This window comes from Equus asinus, chromosome 4 (assembly GCF_041296235.1).
Source record: "Equus asinus isolate D_3611 breed Donkey chromosome 4, EquAss-T2T_v2, whole genome shotgun sequence".
Lineage (NCBI taxonomy): Eukaryota > Metazoa > Chordata > Mammalia > Perissodactyla > Equidae > Equus > Equus asinus.
In genome coordinates, this window is record NC_091793.1 from 122808298 (window position 1) to 122832045 (window position 23748).

Genomic DNA, 23748 nt, shown 5'->3' on the forward strand with positions numbered 1-23748 from the left:
CCATAAAAACAGGTGCTTATAAAGTAGGGAGTCCTGTATAATGAAGAAAACGTAGTGAGTTGGTGGGTCAGGGTTGTTTAAAGGTCCATGAACAAAGCTGATAGAAAAACTGTAAAATTCTTGTAGTTCAAGAAATAAAAAGCAAACAAGGAGGTGGTTTGGGAATGTCAAAGCAGATGATGCCATCATAAGGGAAACACCCAAATCGGCTTCACTTATATTTGCACTTTTCCTTAGGTATTTGGATATGATAAGTAAGGAATTAGAACAACTTGAGCACGCAGCAGAAGAGCAGCACCTCGTCCGCATGGACAGAGAAGAAAGACGACAGCGGGAACAGACAAGGAGAAAACTGATTCTGCGTCGAAAAATTGAAGAGGTGAGAGAGAACAAACAGAGAGAAAAATTGCGTAGAGTTGCTTCATTTGTAAATAATTTTAGCAGTCCATCATGCTTCTTGACGTCATTGCAGGTCAGATAATTTACCCATACTAATCTCTCTTCACAGCTACAATACAAAAGTTGTTACATAAAATAATGAGACTGATACCACCCACTATGTGTATGAGCCAATATCTGCTCTTACAGAGATGATTGTGAAAGTTACTAGACATGTCCTCAGTTTGGGGAGGAAAACCTGTTAAATTTAGCTTTAGTAAAAAATAATCATGTCTGCGTTCCTAATAGGAGTGCGGTAAGAAAGCCCATTCTAAAGCCAACCTATGACTTTCCTTAGCTTGACCTGATTTCTTTAGGCCCTTGACTTGTTCTAATTTGTTTGTTGGTGGTGGATAAACTACAAAGGTTTATTGTGAAGCCATACTGAGTACATTAACATTGTGCTCTTTAGGAATGGAAGACCAAAGAGATGTTACTTCTGACCAAGATTGGAGAAGATGTCAGAAGAGAAGCTAGGATAGAGGAGCAACGGCGTAGAAGCAGAGAAGAGAGCGACAGGAAGGTGGGGTGAGCTTTACCCTCTAACTGGGGCTGGTGGAGATGAAGCTTTTGCTAATTTTGATTTTTGAAAGTACACTTTGTGAGGTGATGACAGACTAGTTACCCCAAATGGTATGCATTACATAAAACTGAAAGTTAGGAAAATTTTTACTCTATTTTGGCCATATTATATCCTGACTATAATATAAAAAGTGCTGTCCTATTTGATATAACTACTTTTGACTTTATCTCACACTGTAAACTACTTGTAATTCCTATACAAAAATGACATAACTCATTAAATTTTTCTTAGAATCAGATTTCTTGGAAAAAGTTCTGTTTTTCCCCACCAGTTAATTTTTTAGACTAATTGTTTTTAATTTTTAATAATATATATTTTATGATTTATAGTATAAATCAGTATAAAGAGAGAGAAATAATTAGTAATCTCAGCATCACCCTATTAACTTATTGGTACACACAACTACATACACACATTTGCATAGTATTTCTATAAATATTTATTATTCCAATAAAGAAATAAATTCATGTTTTTGTACCTTACAGGCTATTTTGTAGATTGCTTTTTCATGTAATAAAATAGCATTGACAACTTCCATGTCAATAAATATTGGTCTAAAATTGTAAATAATCAAATCAGGTAGTGTATTGTTGACAAACTTAGATGTAAGTGTAAGAGTTACATAATTTGGTTAAATTGATATATACTGCCATCTAGCAATTTTTTAAATATTGGAAATTGAAATATGTATGATAATATTTTATTCTACTTTTGTTTACATGTACCTTTTAGTATCAATAGGGATTCACTGTTCATATGGCAAGCTCAGTCCAATTTACTGTAATTATTGTTTTCTAATATTTAATTTTCACTTTTTTCAGTGGGAGTTCTCTACAAGTTGGCCTTTTTGTCTTTCAGACATCTCTGAAAGTATCTTTGTTTTTGGAGAGCAACATGATGCCCCAATTTTCCTCTTACTTTTTGCCTGATATCAATTATTATTCAATGAGCCCTGGCCAATCTTAATGGCAACAGGTGCAGTGGGTCAAATTCTGGCACTGGGAGTGCCCATTAGACACGAGCACTGACAATAGGCACTGCAGGCTGCTTGAGCCATGTTAATGGCAGAGATGTTTGGATTATTGATATTTCCAATGGAGTTTTTCTAAATTGTCTTTTTTGAATCATGTTTTAGTACGAGAGGTTTTTAATTCATTTGTGTGTGTTTCTTAATATTTTTATCTTTCCCTTCAGATTTGACATTATATATATTTTTACTTCAAATTATGTGCTTAAATTAGAGTCATAAAAATCTTTAAAAGATTTTGCCTTTGCATCTTTGTTAAAAGTCAATTGTATCAGTCTATTTTTGGACTCTTTTCTGCTCTTTGACCTATTTGTCTATTGTAATGTCTTGATTATTGTACTTTTAATAATTCTTTATTTTTTTATTGAGGCAAAATTTGTATATAACATCATAAAAGTTTCAAGTGTACAATATTATTATTTAAAATCCATATACACTACAAAGTGATCACCACCAAAAGTCTAGCTAGCATCCATCATACACCATTGCACCATGCAATTGACCTTCTTCACCCATTTTCCGCTCCCCTCAACCAAGTTCTTCCCCTCTGGGAACTACCAATCTGTTCTCTGTTTCTGAGTTTGTTTTTGTTTTGTTTGTTCATTGTTTTGGTTTTTTAGATTCCACATATGAGTGAAAACATTTGATATTTGTCTTTCTCCATCTGACTTATTTCACTTAGAATATTACCCTTAGAATAATATCCTCATGCATCTTGTCACAGATGGCGAGATTTCATTCTGTTTTTACAACTGAGTAGTATTTCATTGAATATGTATACCAAAATCCTTATCCATTCATCCATCAGTGGGCACTTAGGTTGTTTCCATGTCTTGGCTATTGTAAATAATGCTACAACGAACATAGGGGTGAATATATCTTTTTGAATTAGTGTTTTGTGTTCAAATATATACCCAGAAGTAGAATAGCTGGATGATATGGTAGTTCTATTCTTAATTTTTTGAGGCATCTCCATACTGTTTTCTATAGTGGCTGTTCCATTTTACAGTCCAACAAACAGTGTATGAGGGTTCCCTTTTCTCTACATCCTCACTAATATTTGTTATTTCTTGTCCTTTTGATAATAGCTGTTCTAACAGTTATGAGGTGATATCTCGTGGTTTTGATTTGCATTTCCCTAATAATTAGTGATCTTAAACATCTTTTCATATGCCTGTTGGCCATCTGTAGGTCTTGTTTGGAAAAATGTCCATTTAAATCCAATTCCCATTTTTTAATTGGGTTGTGTGTTTATTTGGTGTTGAATTGTGTAAGTTCTTTATATATTTTGGATATTAACTCCTTGTCATATGTATGATCTGCAAATATCTTTTCCCATTCAGTAGGTTGCCTCTTCCTTTTGTTGATGGTTTCCTTTGCTGTGCATAAGCTTCTTAGTTGATGTAATCCCATTTGTTTATTTTTGCTTTTGTTTCCCTTGCCTTGGGAGTCAGATCCACAAAGTCATCACTAACACTGATATTAAGGAGCTTACCATCTCTGTTTTTTTCTAGGAATTTTATGGTTTCTGGTCTTTAATCCATTTTGAGTTAATTTTTGTGTATGGTGTAAGATAACGGTCCAGTTTCATTCTTTTGCTTGTAGCTGTCCAGTCTTCCTGACACCGTTTATTGAAGAGACTTTCCTTTCTCTATTGTATGTTCTTGGCTTCTTTGTCATAAATTAATTGTCCGTATACGTGTAAGTTCAGTTCTGGGCTCTCAATTCTCTTCCATTGATCTGTGTGTCTGGTTTTGTTTTTGTTTTTGCTTTTTGCTGAGGAGTATTTGCCCTGAGCTGATAGCCGTACCAATCGTCTTCCGTTTTTTAGTATGGGGCTGCCAGCACAGCATGGCTGCTAACAGAGCAGTGTAGGTCCTCACCTGGGAACCAAACCCAGGCCACTAAAGCAGAGCATACTGAAGTTAACTGCTAGGCCACCAGTGTTGGCCCCCATGTGTCTGTTTTTATGGCAATACTGTACTGTTTTGATTAATGTAGCTTTGTAGTATCATTTGAAATCAGGGAGTGTTACACCTCCAGCTTTATTCTTCTTTCTCAAGATTGCTTTGGCTGTCATAAAAAAAACAAAACAAAACAAAAAAATTGCTTTGGGTATTCAGGCTCTTTTGTGATTCCATACAAATTTTAGAATTATTTGTTCTAGTTCTGTGAAAAATGCCAATGGAATTTTGATGGGGATTGCCTTGAATCTGTACATTGCTTTTGATAGTATGGACATTTTAACAATATTAATTCTTCCAGTCTGTGAACATGGAATATCTTTCCATTTATTTGTGTCTTCTTCAATTTCTATCATCAGTGTCTTACAGCTTTCAGTGTACAGGTCTTTTACCTCCTTGGTTAAATTTATTCCTAGATAGTTTATTCTTTTTGATGCAATTGTAAATTGTTTTCTTAATTTCTCTTTCTGATAGTTTGTTGTTAGTGTATAGAAATGCCATAAATTTCTGTATATTGATTTTGTGTCCTGATACTTTACTGAGTTCATTTATTAGTTCTAGTAGTTTTTTGGTGAAGTCTTGGGTTTCTATGTATAGTTTCATGTCATTTGCAAATAGTGACAGTTTTACTTCTTCCTTTCTGATTTGGATGACTTTTATTTCATTTTCTTACCTCCTTGCTCTTGCTAAGACTTCCACTACTATGTTGAAGAAAAGAGGTGAGAGTAGGCATCCTTGTCTTGTTCCTGATCTTAGCTAAAAAGCTTTCAACTTTTCACCATTGAGTATGATGTTACCTGTGGGTTTGTCATATATAGCCTTTATTATCCACTTTGTTCAGTGTTTTTATCATAATTGGATGCTTGCATCTTCTCTGATCACAATGGTATGAAACTAAAATTAATTAGAAGAAGAACACTAGAAAAAACTACAAAAATGTGGAGATTAAACAACATGCTACTGAACAACCAATGGGTCATTGAAGAACTCAAAGAAGAAATCGGAACATACCTGGAGACAAATGAAAATAGAAATATGACATACCAAAATCTTTGGGATGCAGCAAAAGCAGTTCTAAGAGGGAAGTTCTAAATGGAGTTTGTTTTTTTGAGCTCCCTCCCAGTTGTGGGTTACCACGTTAGGTGTGGGGTCTTTGGCGAAAGCATGTCTCTGCCTCTCCTACCTGTCTCGATGTGGCCCTTTTATTCGTTCTTGCAGACCAGGTGTTCAGTTAATTCTCAGATTTTTCTCAGAGGGATTTATTCCATATGTAGCTGTATATTTGTTGTGTCCGTGGGAGAAGATGAGTTCAGAATCTTCCTACACCACCATCTTGAACCTATCCTAATAATTTCTTAAATCAGTAGTGCTGGGCTTCCAACTTTGTTCTTCTATTTTGAAGTTGTTTTGGCTAATCGAAGCCCTTTACGTTTTCATGTATATCTTAGAATCAGCTCATCAATTTTTCCAAGAAATCTTGCTGAGATTTTGATTGGAATTGTTTTGACTCTATAGGTCAGTTTGGGCACAATTGATCTCTTGATGATACAGTCATACATTGCTTAATTATGGGGTGCTGAGAAATGTGTCCTTAGGCGTTTCATCATTGGGTGAACTTCATAGAGTGTACTTACACAAACCTAGATGGTATAGCCTACTACTTACGTAGGCTGTATGGTATTAATCTTATGGGACCACTGTTGTCTATGCCATCTGTCATTGACTGAAACATCGTTATGTGGTACCTGACTGTACTGAGTTTTCCAACTCATGAATCAAATATATCTCTTCCTTTATTTAGGTTTCTTTAATTTTTCTTATCAATGTTATGTACTTTTGCAGTATACAGGTATTACGCATCTCTTGATAGAGTCATACCTGGGCATTTCATAGGTTTTATGCTATTATAATTTGTATTTTTTATTTCAAATTTTGATTATATGATGTTAGTATATAGAAAAGCAGTTTTTTATATTCATCTTGTACCTTGCATTGTTAAAATCGCTTATTAGTTCTAGTATTGCTTTTCTAGATGCCAATTGATACTCTACATAAGTGATCATGTTGTCTGTATAAAAGTAGTCTGAATAAGGGTAGTTTTATTTCTTTCCTTCAAATGTGGATGCCTTTTTATTTCTTTTTCCTTTTTTACTTGTCTGATTTCATTGACTGGAACCTTCAGTATAATGTAGAACAGAAGCAGTGATGGAATACGTTATTATCAAATATTTCTTTTATACCCTCTCTCCTCACTACAGACATATTAGGCTGTTTGATGTTGTCACACATCTCTCTGATACTCTTTTCATTTTGCAGTTTTTTTCTCTAAGTTTTTCCTTTTTAAATGGTTTCTGTTCCTGAATAGAGATTCATTAATCTCTTCTTCTGCAGTGTCTACTATGCTATTAATGCATCCATTGTATTGCTCATCTCACACATTAAAAAAAAACTGATTTTGGTCCTTTTTATATCTTCTATGTCTCTTCTTTACTGTGTAAATATATGGAATGCAGTTATGTTATCTGTTTTAATGTTCATATCTGGAATTTTAACATTTGTGTCACTTATCGATCAATTTTCTTAATTTACTCATTTTATGGGTCGTATTTCCCTGCTTCTTTATATGCTTGGTATCCTTTGATTGGATGCCAGATAATGTGAATTTTACTTTTTGGATGCTGGATATTTTCGTATTCTTATAAAGATTCTCTGGCTTTTTTTCTTAGATATACATAATTTATTTGGAAATAGTTCAATTGTTATGTCTTGCTTTTCAAGATTTATTAGACAGGGCCAGAGCCATGCTTAATCTGGGAGTAGTTATTCTCCACTACTGAGGCAAGACTTATTTTTGTACTCTACCCAATGCCGTGTGATTTAGGAAATTTTTCCAGAGTGGCTGGTGAGAATAAGCGTGATGGGTAGGTGCCAAGCACTGTTCTTGCTATTCCTTCAGAATGGTCCTTTCTGTGTGCTTGGGTGGTTTCCTCACACACATGTACTGATCCATTCTCTTGGTGAATACTCTAAGGAGCCCTCTGAGGATGTCTGTGGTTCTTTTTCTGTGCAGTTGTCTCCACTGCACATCCAGGGAAATATTAGCCCAGAGATTCAAAAAGGGATGTCACATTTCAGGTACTGCCTTATGTTTCCTTATGGTAGGCCTGAATGACTTTTGGTTAAATCATTCAGGAATCCTCCAACTGAAGATGATTTAGAAATTGCCTATACTTACCAAGATAGCTATGGATTAAAAGACCCTATCTGATCTGAAACTAGACTAGTTCCCTGAAGGTGTGCAGTGAGGTAAATTTCATCTGTGTTAAATATATTCTTCATGTTTTATCACAGATGGAAATTTACCCCTTACTACCCTCCCAAATTTGTACTCAGCATAACCCTGCAAGTCACAAAACAGGAATGACTATTCATTTTCAATATAGTCATGCGTCGTTTAACAAGAGGGATACATTCTGAGAAACGTATTGTTGGCGATTTTGTTGTTGTGCGAATATCATAGAGTGTACCTACACAAACCTAGATGGTATAGCCTACTACACACCTAGGCTATATGGCACTAATCTTAGGGACCACCACTGTATATACGGTCTGTTGTTGACTGAAATGTCATCATGCAGCACATGACTCTATGCTGTCACATTTTAAATATCTGTTTTGCATTTCTAATAGCAAGTTGGTATTAACCAATATATTTTCTTTAATTCTAGAAACAAGCCCTTCTAGAGAAAAAAATGGCTTATCACTTACAGAAAATGCAAGAAAATGGCTTTAAAAGAGATGAGAGGAGAAAAAATACATTTGATTACAGAGGACAAGATGGAACATATTGTGAACGTGAGAACATTCAAAGATGATGTAGCTATGTAGAAAGTACTTATCGATGTATTTATGCAAAAATCTTTTTGTAAAACTCTGTTTACACTTGCTATCTGCTTTATACCGGGCACGGTTCTAAGCATTTCCCTATTAAAATTCAAGTTGAAAAGTAGACGTATATGTAAAAATTAAGACAAACTTATCTTACCAAGTGGTTCGGTAGACAAGCTTACTTATACTGCAGTTCTAACCAACTTCCCTATACTTAAAGTCATGTATTTTTTGGTACTGAAACTTTAAAAACTTGTGTGTAAGATAATTGTTATTACAGATCAACTTGATGTTCTACTATGTTGCCAGCCAGAAAGAATAGACAGTACCAGGAAAAAATAAAGGGATGAAGGAAGGGAGGAAGGAAAAAAAGGAAGAAAGGAAGGAGCAAAAGAAGGAAATGAAGAAAGTATAAAGGAGGAACTTCAAGTCATGACTTTGCTATGCTCAATCTCTACCAGCTTCCTTTTATTTATAACATAAGACTATAGTAGAATTTATTAAATTAATGAATGACATTAGTTAAAATTTCATGGCAGAATGCAAAAAAGGAGACTTGTTTTAATTAGTTGTGGTACTGTAGTATCAGGAAAGAGCATGATCCTTTTCCACGCAGTTATCATCGTAGCATCCCGTTAGTCCCATCTCCATCCCATCAAGCCCATTTCTAGGTGAGAACCTCCCTGTGTCACTCTGGCAGATTGCTAACTAGTCTCCATAGGCTCTTATTTTTACCTACCTCAAAATCCATTTTTTACACTGCTATGTAATTACATTTAAAACTCTGTTCTCCTGGTTTCTTCTCCTGGCCCCAAAACTTAAAGATCCCCAGTACCTCTTAACTGAAGCTCAGACTTCTTAGGCAACTATTCATCACCACCTAGAGTCCAACCCAAACCTGACTTTTTAACTCTATTTCACACTACCTCCTGGAAGAAAGAAGCTGTGGTCTAGGGGTGACGGGCATAGGCTCTGGGGCAAAACTGCTGCAGTCCACATCCTGCTTTACCCTTGTCTCGGCATGCACTTAGCTCGGACAAAGCACTTAACCTCTTTGAGCCACACTTCCATCATATGAAAACAAAGAGAATACTCCTAAGTAATTCCCATAAAGAGCCCAAAAGTTCTAGCTCATAGTAAGCAATTTATTTCATCGTCCGATCAAATGAGACTACTGACCCTTCCTAAAACACAAATTACCTTTTGTTCTTCTTTGCCTCTTTATCCAATTTCCTCAGCCTGGATGACGTGCTCACTGTCCCTCTATCCAAATCCTACAATTCTTTAAGCTTCACTGTAAATGACACTCTGTAATGTCTTTTGTAATAACTCTGATTTGAAGATCCCTCTCCTTTGAGTCCCTGTAGTGCTTGTATCATTCTTAATACACTTATTACGTACTTCACACTGTCTTACTCACCCATAATGTTGTAACTCTCACCTTTGTGTCCCACAGAGCATCTAGTACTGTACATATGCGTGTGGGGACACACACACAGGCACACATACACTAAATATATGTTTGCTGAATGGACTAATTCGATCTATTCAATTCATTAAGATAATGAGAGCAATCTCATGCTTCAGAAAAGAAATCACTTTAGTAACTACATGCATCCCTATATTTCCAACTGTTAACCTTCTCATTGAATAAGAAATGAATTTCAAGTAGACATTTTATTTTATTTATTATTATTTTTTTTTGGTGAGGAAGACTAGCCCTGAGCTAACATCTGTGCCAGTCTTACTCTATTTTTTGTATGCCTCCACTGCGTAACTGTTGAGTGGAGTAGGTCCATGCCTGGGATTCAAACCCACAAAACCCGGGCCGCCAAAGCAGAGCACCCAGAACTTTAACCACTCGGCAATGGGGCCAGCCCCCAAGTAGACATTTTAAACATGTTTTTCCTCCGATCCCCTCTTTTGAAGAAGTAAGATATAAGTGAATTTAATTTATATTATCAAAATGACAGAAGAATATCTATTTCATAACTGAAATTGAATTATACCTCTATAGTAATGTTGTCATCTTCCACCAAGTAGACAGCGTCCAGAGGGAGAGAGAGCATGAGAGATGAAGGGAATATTAGGTGAATCTGCTCCAGTGGGAGACTATCCTGAGTAATTCTTTCATCACCATTATTAAAAATAAATGTTTTCTGGGGCCAACCCAGTGGCATAGTGGCTAAGTTCGCACACTTGGCTTCAGTGGCCTGGGGTTCGCCAGTTCAGATCCTGGGTGCAGACCTATACACTGCGGCTCATCAAGCCATGCTGTGGTGGCATCCCACATCGAGGAACTAGAAAGACCTACGACTGGCATATACAGCTATGTACTGGGGGTCTGGGGAAAGGAAAAAAAAAGGGAAGATTGGCAACAAATCTTAGCTCAGGGCCAATCTTCCTCACAAAAAAAGGATACCTTAAAAAAAGTGTTTTCTTATATTTCTTTTAGCTTCTTCTCCAAAGAAGAAAAAGAAGTTTTCTGAAGATGTAAAGTTAGTTTACTCTGTTAGTGATCAGAAAGCAAATAAAGGAGGATACGGTAATTGAATATTGTCATAAGAAATACTAAATAGTAATTTGGGGAAAGACTGAGTTTGGAAGGCTTTTTTTGCTTAAATGCAGATAAATCCCCTGTTCTCTGTTATCAGATGACTGATTTAGAGTGATACATGTACAACAATGATACAACCTCTATTGCTTTCAGAATTTGATCTCTAGTTACTGATTTAGTGTTTTGAACTTAACAGTATATCATCATTTTAGAAAAATTAAATGAAGGGTCTATTGCTGTTAGAAGAACATTACGTGAAACCTAACAAATTCCAAAATAATTTTTATAAGGTTCAAAATGACTTTAGAAAACTCTAAAGTGGGTCAGCAATTAAGTACATTAACGCCAGAGCTACTGTGAACCCTATTGAAATATCAGTTTCTTTATTGTGTATCTCACACTATGTTACTTAACCTGTTATCTGTTGGAGCTCACTAGCATAGACCAAGAACTCAAATGACAGCAAAAGACTCCTCCAAATAATACACTATCAATAGTATAAGACTATTCAAAACCAAACAATATAAATTTCTTCCCACTATTAAATTTCCAGGGAAAAATTAAAGTGTGAAAGTGAAACCCTTTGTCCTATCAATTAAAATCCAAAGGAAAAAAGTCCAAAATCTTTCCTCCCTGAGTATGTAATTTGATTAGTTTCATCAAGACCCAGAACCCTGGGGAGAGACAGAGTTGCCTTAACCGAGGCTGTCGTCCACTCTCAGGACCACTCAGGTTGAGTTAATTCAACTCTAAGCTTTATGGGTCCCATTTTTAAAGTCCAAAGATTTTTTATAACACACCAAAGAGTTATTACAATACACACAATTATGACAACACCAGCCCCACATCATTAAACGTAGACAATAAAAACTAAATTCTCAGTCTCTAAAGTAGTTATCTCATGCAGAGTGATTTTCTAAAACTAGTGTTTAATGCAGCCCAGACTGGTCTTACTGTTGTCAAAAAATCTCAGTGGTGTTGGAGGAAAGGATGGTGGACAAAAAATATTGTTTTCAGCCTCACCAGGCTACCAGTCTATCTGTGACAATTGTCCAGGGATCAAACCTATAAATTTAATTAAGCACAGGTGGGAGATATATTCCATCAAAAGATGAAACTATATTGATAACATATCTGGGGGTGGGATCTGTCTATATCTACTCTCTACTCTAAGAGAGTGGCATGTGAGTCATTCTTTTTTGTCAATTTTAGGAATATACAGTAGTGACAAGTTGCTATGTATTATTAGAACTGCCCGTCTTTCCCATTCACCGTAATTAAACCTTCTTAGTTTCCATTTCATCATTGAACCCTGAGTATGAGCTTTGTACAGTGTCACAGCCTTTACACTCTTATGGGCAGTTTGCCTCACATTTTGTAGTGGGCAACTCTCTAAGCAGAGTTCAGAGCTCTGAATTCCCTATTGTCCAGCTTCTGATCTTGTGTTTCTATTATTCATTCTCAAAAAAAGATCCTGAGGCATTTATTTTGGTTTTTAAATTACCCTAAAGCAAAATGGATTTTTTTTACAATTGCATGAATTTTAACGCATGTATAGATTTGTATGACCTCTACCACAATCACATAAGAACAGTTCCAAGATTCCAGAAATTTCCTTTTGTAGTCACAACTTCCTCCCTCCCACTAATAACAGCAGGTAACCACTAATAACAGCAGGTAACCACTAATGTGTTCTCCATCACTATAGTTCTTTTTCCTTTGGAGAATCTCTTATAAATGGAATTATATGGTGTTTGACCTTTTGATAATCCAGCATAATGCCTTAAAAATTCATTCAAGTTATTGCATGTAGCAGTAATTTACTCTTTTTCATTGCTGAGTAGTATCCCATTGTATGTATGCACCAGAGTTTGTTTATGCATTCACCAGTTGAAGCAAATTTGGGTTGTTTCCAGGTTCTGGTGATTATGAATAGAAAGATTAGATGTATTCACATTCAGCTTTTTATGCGAACAAGGGATTGTTGGGTCATATGGTTAAGTGTATGTTTAAGTTTATTAAAAAATGCCCAAGTGTTTCCCAGAGTGGCTGTAACATTTTGCATTCCTATCTGTAATGCATGAGAGATCCATTTGCTATACATCCTTGCAACCATTGGTATTATCAGTAATTTTTGTTTTAGTCATTCTGATAGATGTAGTGGTATCTCACCATGGTTTTCATTTGAATTTCCCTGATGGCTAATGATGATGAAGATCTTTTCATATGCTGTTTGCCTTTTTTAAATCCTGCTTAGTGGAGTATCTGTTGAAGACTTTTGCTCTTTTTTTGTTTTGTTTGCTAAGGCAGATTTGCTCTGAGTTAACATCTGTTGCCAATCTTCCTCTCTTCGTATGTGAGCTGTTGCCACAGCATGGCCACTGACAGATGAGTGGTGTAGGTCCACGCCCAGGAACCAAACCGGGGCTGTGGAAGCAGAGCATACCAAACTGAGCTACTAGGCCACTGGGGCTGACCCCTAGACTTTTGCTCAATTTTTAATTGGGTAGTTTTCTTACTGTTGAGTTTCATGGACTTGTCTATATATTCTGAATAGTAGTCTTTTTCAGAGATGTGATTTGCAAATCTTTTATCTTGCTCTGTGGCTTGCCTTTTCATTTTCTGTTCCATTGATTTATCTATGTGTTTATCCCTTTGCCAATACTGCACTGTCTTGATTATTGTAGCTTTTTATTGTCTTAAAATCAGGTAGTATGATTCTACCAACTTTATTTTTCTTCAGAATTTTTATGGCTACCTTAATTCATTTGCCTCTTCCATATAAATTTTATAATTAGCTTGTCTACAAAAATATGCTGGGATTTTTGAATGAAGTACATTAAATCAATCTATAGATTAACTTAAGGAAAAAAGAAATCTTTACCATGCACAGGGTCTTCCAATCCATAAATATGACATCTTCTCTATTAGGTTAGATGGGGCTTGCTTTCTTTCATAAGTGTTTTGTAGTTTTCAGCATAGAGATCTTGTATATGTTGTGTTATATTCATACATAAGAACTTCATTTTTTTGGAAATTTGGTTTCCAATTGTCCATGGCTGTTTTTTTTTTACTTAGTGATTGTTTCACAATCAACTATGAATAAATGTTTTACCTCTTTAAGTGGATGTGGAAACTTTGCCACTATATGTGTCTCCTTATTCCCCTCCCCTTTGTTGTAGTTGTCTTGTGTATTACATCTACATACGTCAAACATCCACTCAGGCAATGTAACGAGTTTTATTTTAAGTAACTTAATAGGGGAAGCATAGTCTATTATATTTACTCATATAGTTACCATTTTGGTTACCCTTTAGTTCCTGCTGTCCCAGGTTTCCTTCTGGTATCATTTTTCTTCAGTCTAAGGAATCTCCCTTAGTATCTCTTTTAGAACAGATTTTCTGGTACTGAGTTATTATAGTTTCCTTTATCTAAGGATGCCTTTATTTTACCTTTGTTCCTGAATGATACCATTTTCACTTGATAGAGACTTGTAAGTTGACAGTTTTTTTCCCCAGAACTTTAAAACTGTTGTTCCACTTCATTGTGTTCTCCATGGTTCTGATGAGATATCTGAAATGTTCAAATTGCTGACCCTCTGTAAGTAATGTGACATTTTTCTCTGGTTGTTAAGATTTTGTGAGGGGGATATGTTTTAGAAATTTGATTATGATATGTCTTGGTGTGGATTTGTTTTTGTCATTTTTCTCTTCCTTTAGTGTTCACTGAGTTTCTTTAAACTTTTAAGTTTATATCTTTTGCCAAATTTCCCTTAAGCAGACCTCCTTCCCTCACAAAGGGAACTAGTACCCAAATCCGTTGATTATCATAACCATTATTTTTAAAACATATTTACTACATGAATGTGTATCTTTAAACCACATATAGACATATACATATATATATACCATTATTAAGTTATTTTAATGTAATTGATATGATACTGTATCTAGTCTTATGTGCTTTGCTTTTTACACTCAGCATTATGTTTCAAAACTTTCATCTATCTGTTACCTGGCATTTTACTTCATTTCATTACTGATCCTATCCCAATGTGCGAATATATCACAATTTATACATCAGTTTTTCTGCTGTATTTATTTCAACACTATTGCACTGAACATTCTTGTGTATATATATATATATATCTCCTGGCCATCATGGACAGGATATTATCTAGGGATTATGGGGCTAGATTTGGGATTTCTGGGTAATGTTTCCTCTTCTGAGAAATTATCTTTTCAAATCTTTTGTACGTTTTCCTAGTAGGGTTGTTTTTCTTTTTTCTTATGGATTTGAAAGATTTTTTAGTCATACTAGACACTCATCTATTATATACACATATATGGCATAGCAAATATCTTCTTCCAATTTGTGATTTGTTTCTATTCTCTCTTTTTATCTTTTGATGTACAGAAGTTCTTAATTCAAGGTAATACAATTTTACATTTTTTTCTTCGTGGTTTATACGTTTTGTTACTTTTTATTTGAGGTCCATTCATATGAGTTCTCTTCGATGTGGCAAAGACATTAATCTTTTGTCTTATTTGTGGAAAATATTTCCACAGCTTTGTTAATGAGTTTTATAGGTTTTCTCAAACATAAAAAAAACCCTGCAGAATCCTTTGTGCCTATCCTTCAACTTCAACAATATCTCATGGCCAATTTTGTTTTGTCTATACCCTCAACCTCTCCCTGCTGCCATATTGTTTTAAAGCACATCCCACACATAATATGATTTCATCTATCAATATGTATTAAAAGGATTATTTTTAATGCATAACCACAATACCATTATCACATTGCACAAATTAATAATTCCTTAATGTAGTCAAATATTTAATCACTATTCAACTTTCCAATAATCTCAAAAACGTCACAAAAATATTTTCATGTTAGTTTGAATCTACACTGACATACATTGCAACAGTTTATATCTTTTAAGTCTCTTTTAATCTATAGGTTCTTCTTCCACGTATCCCTCTGCCTCCTCTCCTGATTTTTTGAATTATAGTTTATTTGTTGGAGAAACAGTTGCTTGTCCTGTAGAGTTCCTAACAGACTGGGCTTTTGCTGATTGCATCTATATAGTGTAATTATGTATGTCATTTTTTTCTGCATTTCCTGTAAAGTATTAGTTAGATCTAAACACTTTTAGTTTCAATTTCTTTAGCAAGACTGATTCCTAGGTGGTGATGTGTCTTTCCATCAGGAGGTATATAATATCTTGTTGTCTTTCTCTTTGTGATGTTAGCAGTCATTTATGTTCAAGGCCTAGATCCATAAATTAATTGGGGTTGCCAAACTGGAATATTTTAATTCTATCATTCCTTCTTCATAGATTAGGTAGAATACTTCTATAAAAAGAAACTTCCCTTCAACTGCACTTGGTTACGTTGTGGTACAGGATACTTAGGAAAAGCAGACTCATGCTCAACATTTTACCATCATTTATCAATTTTCGAAGTCATAAATTGTTTCAATAGCATCCTCCAACAGTGAGCAATTACTTTTGTTTTGTGTCATTATGGATTCACGGACTTCAATAAATTTGATGTGTTTCAATACATTGCTGTTATTGTGTTTATTAATGCTGAAATTATGACAGTTCTGGCCAGTGGTAACCCCTTCATGATAACTCATGAGTTCTTTGTGATGTAACCCTAGCAGTTATTGATAGTTTCCTTGCTATTTTGGAAGACAAGATTATCTAAGCCTATCTTGTACACATTTCAGTTGCTTCAACACCATTGAGTTTCATTGGCATCTTTGAAAAGATAAAGTTATCATATATAGATGGACCTATTTCTGGACATTCTCTTGTTTTTTGATCTATGTGTCTGTCCCTATCTGAATACAGTATTCTCTTAATTACTGTAGCTTTATAATGTCTTGAAATTTGGAAGTTTTAATTCTTCAACATTTGTTGTTTTTCTGGGTTGACTTGATTATTCTAGGGCCTTTGCATTTCCATAGAAATTTTAGAATTAGCTTTCCAATTTCTACAACATAGTCTGCTGAGATTTTATTTGGCTTCACTTTTCATTTCTTTTTCTTGCTGGCTAGGACCTCCCGGACAGTGTTGAACAAAATGGTGATTGTGTACATCCTAAGCTTGTTCCAAAACTTAAGGGAAAGTGATTAATATAAGTTAGAATATTAGCTTTAGAACTTGAAGGCAGCTTTTATCAGAGGAAGGACATACTGTCATATTCCTAGTTTACTAAGAGGTTTTATCATGGATGGATGTTGAATTTTAGCACATTCCCTCCTGCATCTTTGAGATAATCATCTAAATTTTCTCCTGTTTTTTCTTAATTTAATGAATTATTTTGACTTATTTTGATTGTTAAACCAACTCTGCATTCTTGGGATAAACCTCACCTGATTACTATGCATTATCTTTATTATATATTGTTAGATTCGATTTATTTTATTTATAATTTATGCATCTTTTTCCATGGGGGATATTGACTGAGGTTTTCTTTTCTTGTAACGTTTTGTAATGATTTTGGTATCAGAGTGACCCTGGGATCAGGATGAGTTGGGAGTGGAGTTCACTCCTCTTCAATTTTCTGGAAGAGTTTGTGTAGAATTAGTGTAATTTCTTGCTTAGATATTTAGTGTAATTCAGAAGTGAAGTCATTTGAGACTGCAGTTTTCCTTGTGGAAATGTTTTCAACTACATATTCAGTTTTCTTAATAGATATCAGTTTCTTCATGTTATCTGTTTATTTATGAAGGAGATTTGTTGGCTTGCATTTTTCAAGGAATTTGTCCCTTGTGTATTAGATTTTAAATTTATTGCCACACATTTTATAATATTCCTTTATTATTATTTTTAGTATTATGTGTAGACTCTGTTGTGCTGTTATCTCTAATTTTCCTGATGCTAGAAATTTGTGTCTTCTCTTTTTCCTGATCAGTCTGTCTTATCACTTCTATTGAACTTCTCCAAGAGTCGTGTATTAGTTTCATTATTTCCTCTCTTGTTTTTCTATCCACTTGATTTTCACTTGATCTTTACTGTTTACTTTCTTCTGCTTACTAAGTGTTGACAAGGATGTGGAAGAACTGAAACTCTGGTGTAGTGCTGAATGGTATGTAAAATGGTACAACCACTTTGGAAAACAGTTCGCATCTCTCAAAACTTAAACATATACCTACCATATGACCTTGTCATTCCACTACTAGGAACTTAACCCAACGGAAAGTAAGAAATATGTCCACACAAAGACTTTTGCATGAAAGTTTATAAATGTTTCTTTGTAAGAGGCCAAAACGAAACAACTCAACAGGTGAGTGGATAAAAAAATTGTGACATATCCATGCAGTGGAATACTTCTCAGAAATAAAAAGGAACAAATTATTAAAATATGTCACAACATTATATTGAATGAAAGAAGCCAGGCAAAAAAAGAGTACATATGCAGTTATTCCATTTACATAAAATTCTGGGAAATTCAAACTAATCTTGTGTGAGAGATGCAGAGCAGTGTTGAAAGGGGTTGGGAGGAGAGAAATGGATAGATTACAAAGGTAGATGAGAAAACTTAGGGGTATTGCAAATCATATTTTGATTACAGTGATGGTTTCACAGATGTAGATATATTTTTAAATTGATAAAACCATTCAATTTAAATAAGTAGTTTATTGTACTTCAATTATAGTTCAATAAGTTGTCAAAAACAAAATAACTATAGTGTTGCTCTTTCATTTACTTTTAGAACCTGCAGCAAATGCCATTTATGGATCCCTAAGTAATTCAAAGAATGTGGTCAAAATTTCAGCTTCAAATGTTTGTCAGCCATATGTACAAGATAATGGTACTGAACAAAAGGTATGAAAGTATGTCTCAAACTTTTGTTTGGTGATTATTAATTTATCTGGATAACTTTCACTTCTGTGACTTATCTCCTCCACTAGAATGGTACTGATTGGTTAGGGACGTTAGGGTCTATTCAGGAGACCTGATTCCTTTCTCTGAAAGTGTTGAGTTACCTTTGTGCTAAATTTACTATGTAATTTAGCGGAAACTAATCCAAACAAACATTTAGCAATTATAATGATAATAATAGCTAGTATCTATTGAGCATCTACTGGTGGCCAAGCCCTGTGCTAAGCCAGAAGGAAGGGAAAATGAGGAAGTTGGGTCACACAGGATACAAAGATGAATAAGACATAATCACTCCTCTTGAGGAATCATTGTCTAGTGGGACAGACACAGAAAAATGTTATTACAATAAAATGAGAGCTTGGGATGAAAAATTTTATTTTGAGTCTAAGCAATGTGTTCCTCAAGCATTAGATTGGATTAGAATGGGTTGGGTTATATTTACCTGAAACAAATTGAATGACTTTAAACTTTTTAAAACTAATCGTTGAATTGATTACCATGCCTTTATGCAAAATATGGAATACTAGAAGAGGAACAACTTTGTACATTGCCACATATTGAACTCAGTTTTGAACTAGTTAAATCTGAGACCTCTCTGGAAGGTATCTTAGGAGGTTGGTAATATGTATTGTCCCTGAGACAATTTTCATGTGAGAGAGAGGGTATAAAGGGGAAAAAAGTCTGCATTAATTTGGTTGATTGATAGAAGGCAAAATCTCTTTCAGAGGTGCAGTTACTAATGACTGTTTTTCTCTTTAACATTGTACCGTATAGAAAGATGGAGTGGTAACTAAAAAGTCAAGTCTTGATGATAGAGGTAAGAAAATGAAAAATAATCTTAATTGTTCTGGTATTTGTTAAGTACATAATTGTTATAATAATATAGTTTTTCAAGTTATTTGTTTTACCTGATTGTAGAAAACATGGTTAGTTTGGAAAATAAAGCATGGTATAAAATTGTTTGTGAACATAGATATTATAATTAGCCCCTATAGTTGAGTGGTTGATTGACGAGTATGGCTTTTGAAATCTGCAAAGTGTAGAAAAGTTAGTTTCCCTGCTGTGGCTGTTTACAGTCATAGGTAGAGCAACTTACTTACATACTGTGGTTCAGTATGTTACAGTACAGAGAACTGTCCCCAGGAAGGTCCCCATACTCCACTGCCATCAATTTCCCACAAACAACATGTCCTATTTCCCATCTTAACCTTGAGTGGAATATGCATTAGCTAAGGTTTTCTGTGCCTTGTTAGATTTCTGGAGGTCAATAAAAATACTTCCATGCACATCTTACATATACACACAAAAAATACTAGACACCCCCATCCAGTGGCCAGTGACCACCTTAAATTCAATACAAAATCAAATTCATCATCTTCCCGATCCTTCTGTTTTTACCCAGGTGTAAAACCTGAGTTATCTTTGACTCTTCTTCTTTCTCCTATTTTGCATCCCAAAGTTGCCACTTTCTTTCTAATCTACCTCCTTAATTTATCTTGCCCTCTCTTCTTTTCCATTCTCACAGCTCCTGCCCTTGTTTCCTCCATCCTTGACTATTTTAGTAACGTTCCTCCAATCTCTTTTTTCCTCTTTTTTAAGATTGGCCCTGAGCTAACATCTGTTGCCAAGCTTACTCATTTTTTTTTTCTTTTTTTTTTTTTTTTTTTGCTTGAGGAAGATTGTCCTTGAGCTAACATCTGCGCCAATCTTCCTCTATTTCATTTGGGATGCCACCACTGCGTGGTTTGACAAGCTCTGCTAGGTCTGCGGCTGGGATCCAAACCTGCGAACTCTGGGCTCCCAAAGCAGAGCATGTGAACGTAACCACCATATCACTGGGCCAGCCCCTTCTTTTTCCTCTTTTTAGTCCATGATACATTTTGTGTGAAAGCAGTCTTCCTAAAACAATAGCTTTGGTTATTCCCCTGTTCAAGTCATGAGGATTTTTTGTTGTGGAGTGAATGAAATGCACACAGTTAATTCTGGCAGTGGTCTGTGGTTAGTTACAGGGATTAATCTGGCATAATATTAAATAAGTTAGGATCAGAGATTAAGGGTCACAGACTTGTCCCTGAGGGCAATGGTGAACCACTGGAAATTTGTAGGCAGTGAACATCAGAAAAGGTCATGTTATTCTTGGAGATGCTTCCTTTAAATCCTTGATCGTGGTAACCCAGTGATTGTGGCAACTCAGCAGAGGAACATTGGATCAATCTATTCGTTAACATTCACCCTTGTTCCAGCAATATTATCTTCTCAAATTTAAAAGTATCTTTCTTTCTTTAGGAGCTATGTACATCTCAGCTCGAGATTCAATTATTTCAGCTCAAACTTCGCCCACAAGAAATTTTCACAGACCTTCCCAATCTTATTTGGATCCTCCAAAAGATGAGGTATATACTATTTCTTTTGTCCCTAATGCATACAGAATGAATCTTATGATCATAATCTGTGTAAAAAAATTTCATTCAGAAAGTGACCATACTGAATAGCTTTATCCCCTGAAATTAATCATACCATAATAAAATTTTAATAAGCCTAGGACAGTTTTCCTAAATATAGTCTACAACATGATAGTTCATAGTACGTCTGCCCCCTTCAGAGGGAGTATCAAATTGTGCTTCTTTGATTGGGCTTTGACTAGTACTGATGAATTGTTCAGAGGCAGCCATTGGAAAGTTACTAGCAAAGATTCAGGGTATGGCTTCTGGATGTAACATAGATTTTTTTCTCTGTGGGTTGCCAACTTGTTATCATAGGAGTCAAAAGCACATCTTTCATTCCATTAGTAGCACAGTGTTAACTGGTTCAACTGTGATAAACAGTTGACATGGTTTAAAAGAGATTTAAATAAACTGGGAATTTACTGAATTCTTTCCAAATGAATTCTACTTGATTAGAGTGGAAGTGGCATCATTTTCCATGTTCTCTAATGCATAATAATTGATAGACTACATTATGCATAACTCCTAAAATTAATGTTTACCATAATATGCTTCTCTGTAGTTGTTTTATTATAAGTAAACATTTTACAGTTCAGTGTTCTACTTTGTCGATATCCATATTAAGTATGCTAAGAGTCAGAAAAAGAAATTTAACAACTTTGACATTTAAGGTCCTCATATTGCCCAGAAGATTTCAAAGACTTTTGTATTTTACTAAAAAACAAAACAAAAAACTCCTTTAAAAACAGTGTCTAAATTTTATTATTGACCTTTTTTGGGTAATGTATGTATTATTAAATTTGCCATCCATATTGATCTCAAATGAGTATCAAATGTCCACAAGTATCTGATCTATTATAAGAAATAGCATGAGCATTTTATTATGATAACTATTCCATCCTGTTTCCAACATGTTGTACACAGCCTACCATTGTCAGAAAATGTGTTCCTGGTGGCCTGTATTCAGCTCCCTGACCTGGGGAAAAAAGAAGTTTGTTGCACTGGATTTACCTCCCTGAGCAGGTTGAGTTCTTGGACAAGTCTAGAGAGCCACATCCCTGTGTATTCAGAGAACCTGTTCTCTGCATTCCTGCTCTACTTAAACTTTTCTCCTACTGTTAGTTTTGTTAAAAAACACACCTATTCTTCTATCCCATTGAGTTGATTAACGTCCTTACTAATTAGTGCACTCCACAGATACTTAATTTTAGGATACTAGTGAATATTATTGTACAGAAGAGAGTTAATATAACAGGCTCAAGACTGCTGCCTTTAGAAGGGCCTGCTTGACAGGTTGGCATTTTGCTAGTGTTTGAGAAGTTGCCTTTTCTAACATTCCCTAACTCATGTGGACATTTCCCTAACTGAATGGGTGGTACACTCTACCTAGACTTTGCAAACAATATGATTTTTGCTAAACATCTGATTTCCTTTCGAGAGGCTGGAATTTTAGTATGCACCGAGAGAGTGTGTCTTCATGATCAGCCTTCAGTGAAAATCTTGAGTGCTGAGTTTCTAATGGATTTCCCTAGGCAGAAACCTGGCACACATGTTAATGCAGTTTTTTGTTGTTGGAAAAAAGAGCATGCACCAGTGTGTCTTCTTACAGGACAGAGAGAGCATAAGGAAGACTGTGCATGGATTTTTCCAGATTCAGCCTGTATCTTTTCCCCTTACTTATCCTATAGTGTATATATCCTTTTACTGTGGTAAATCTTAAATGTGAGTACAGTTATATTCTGAGTCCTGTGAGTCTTAGCAAATCACCAAATGTGTGGGTGATCTTGTGTAACTCCTATGATACAATATGAATTTTTGAATTCTGTAAATAATAGATGTAATATAAACATCACAAAATATGTGCCTTTCTTACAAATTGACATATGAGAAGTTCTCAAAATCTTAAATTTCTGTATTTTGAGTATATAAATAATAGTTGATGTTCAACTGCTGGGGGAAAAAAGTCCCTTCAGAGTGTTTGTTTTGTTGTTTTAATTATATAGAAGGAGATTAATGCTGATTGGAATGAAAGACCAAACAGGAGACCAAGCTACCTCTGTGAATCAGGTAGATATCAGCAAGAGCTACTGAGTAAATCATGCAATCTGTTAATTCATTCTTTCAACTAACATTTATTGAAATTATGAATTTAATTTTATGTAATGAAATTATGAATTTTATGTAAAGCCTTTTCCAGCACCTATTGATATAATCATATGATTTTTTCTCCTTTAATTTATAAGGATTATATCAATAGATTCCATCATGTACTATCTTTCCATTTCAGAAATAAACCATGCTTGTCATAGTATACTTTTGTATATGTTTAAAATGCAAGTAAAACATACAGTCAGAAAAAAACCACAAAACAACATACAGCTAAATGAAGTATCACAAAGGAAAACACCCCTGAAACCACTACATAGATCAAGAAATCTAACATTGGAAATCTTACAGAAGCCCTCATTTTACCCACTCCCAATCAATATTTTCTCTCTCCTCCCCAAGTACTATTATTTTCTTGAAATCTGATATTATGGTTTAGTTTGTATATCCATTTGTGTATGTTTGTGCACTTCCTCATCATCTTATTATTAAGCCAGTACTACACTGTCTTAATTACAAAAGTCTTTTAATAAATCTTAATATCCAGTAGAGCAAGTAGAGTGTCTTGGCTTTCCATATAAATTTTAAAATGAGCTTGTTGAATGCCAAAAAATCCTTACTGGGGGTCCAGCTCCATGGATTAATGGTTGAGTTCAGCATGCTCCACTTTGGAGGCTTGGGTTCAGTTCCTGGGCGTGGATCTGTACCATTTTTTGGCAGCCATGCTGTGGCAGCAACTCACATACAAAATAGAGGAAGACTGGCACAGATGTTAGCTCTGGGTGAATGATCCTCAAGCAAAAAATAAATAAATTCTTACTGGGATTGGAATGCCATTAATCTA

General features: G+C 35.0%; 1 protein-coding gene across 1 annotated transcript in view; it reads left to right on the forward strand.

Moving 5' to 3' along the window:
• FSIP2 (fibrous sheath interacting protein 2) overlaps positions 1–23748 on the forward strand; it is an 86490-nt gene that overhangs the window by 12731 nt on the left and 50011 nt on the right. The window contains exons 6-13 of the mRNA XM_070506617.1: positions 238–379; positions 851–961; positions 7741–7861; positions 10356–10445; positions 18185–18297; positions 19129–19171; positions 20641–20747; positions 22802–22865. Coding sequence (XP_070362718.1) covers positions 238–379; positions 851–961; positions 7741–7861; positions 10356–10445; positions 18185–18297; positions 19129–19171; positions 20641–20747; positions 22802–22865 — 791 coding nt within the window. The remainder of the gene's footprint in view (positions 1–237; positions 380–850; positions 962–7740; positions 7862–10355; positions 10446–18184; positions 18298–19128; positions 19172–20640; positions 20748–22801; positions 22866–23748) is intronic.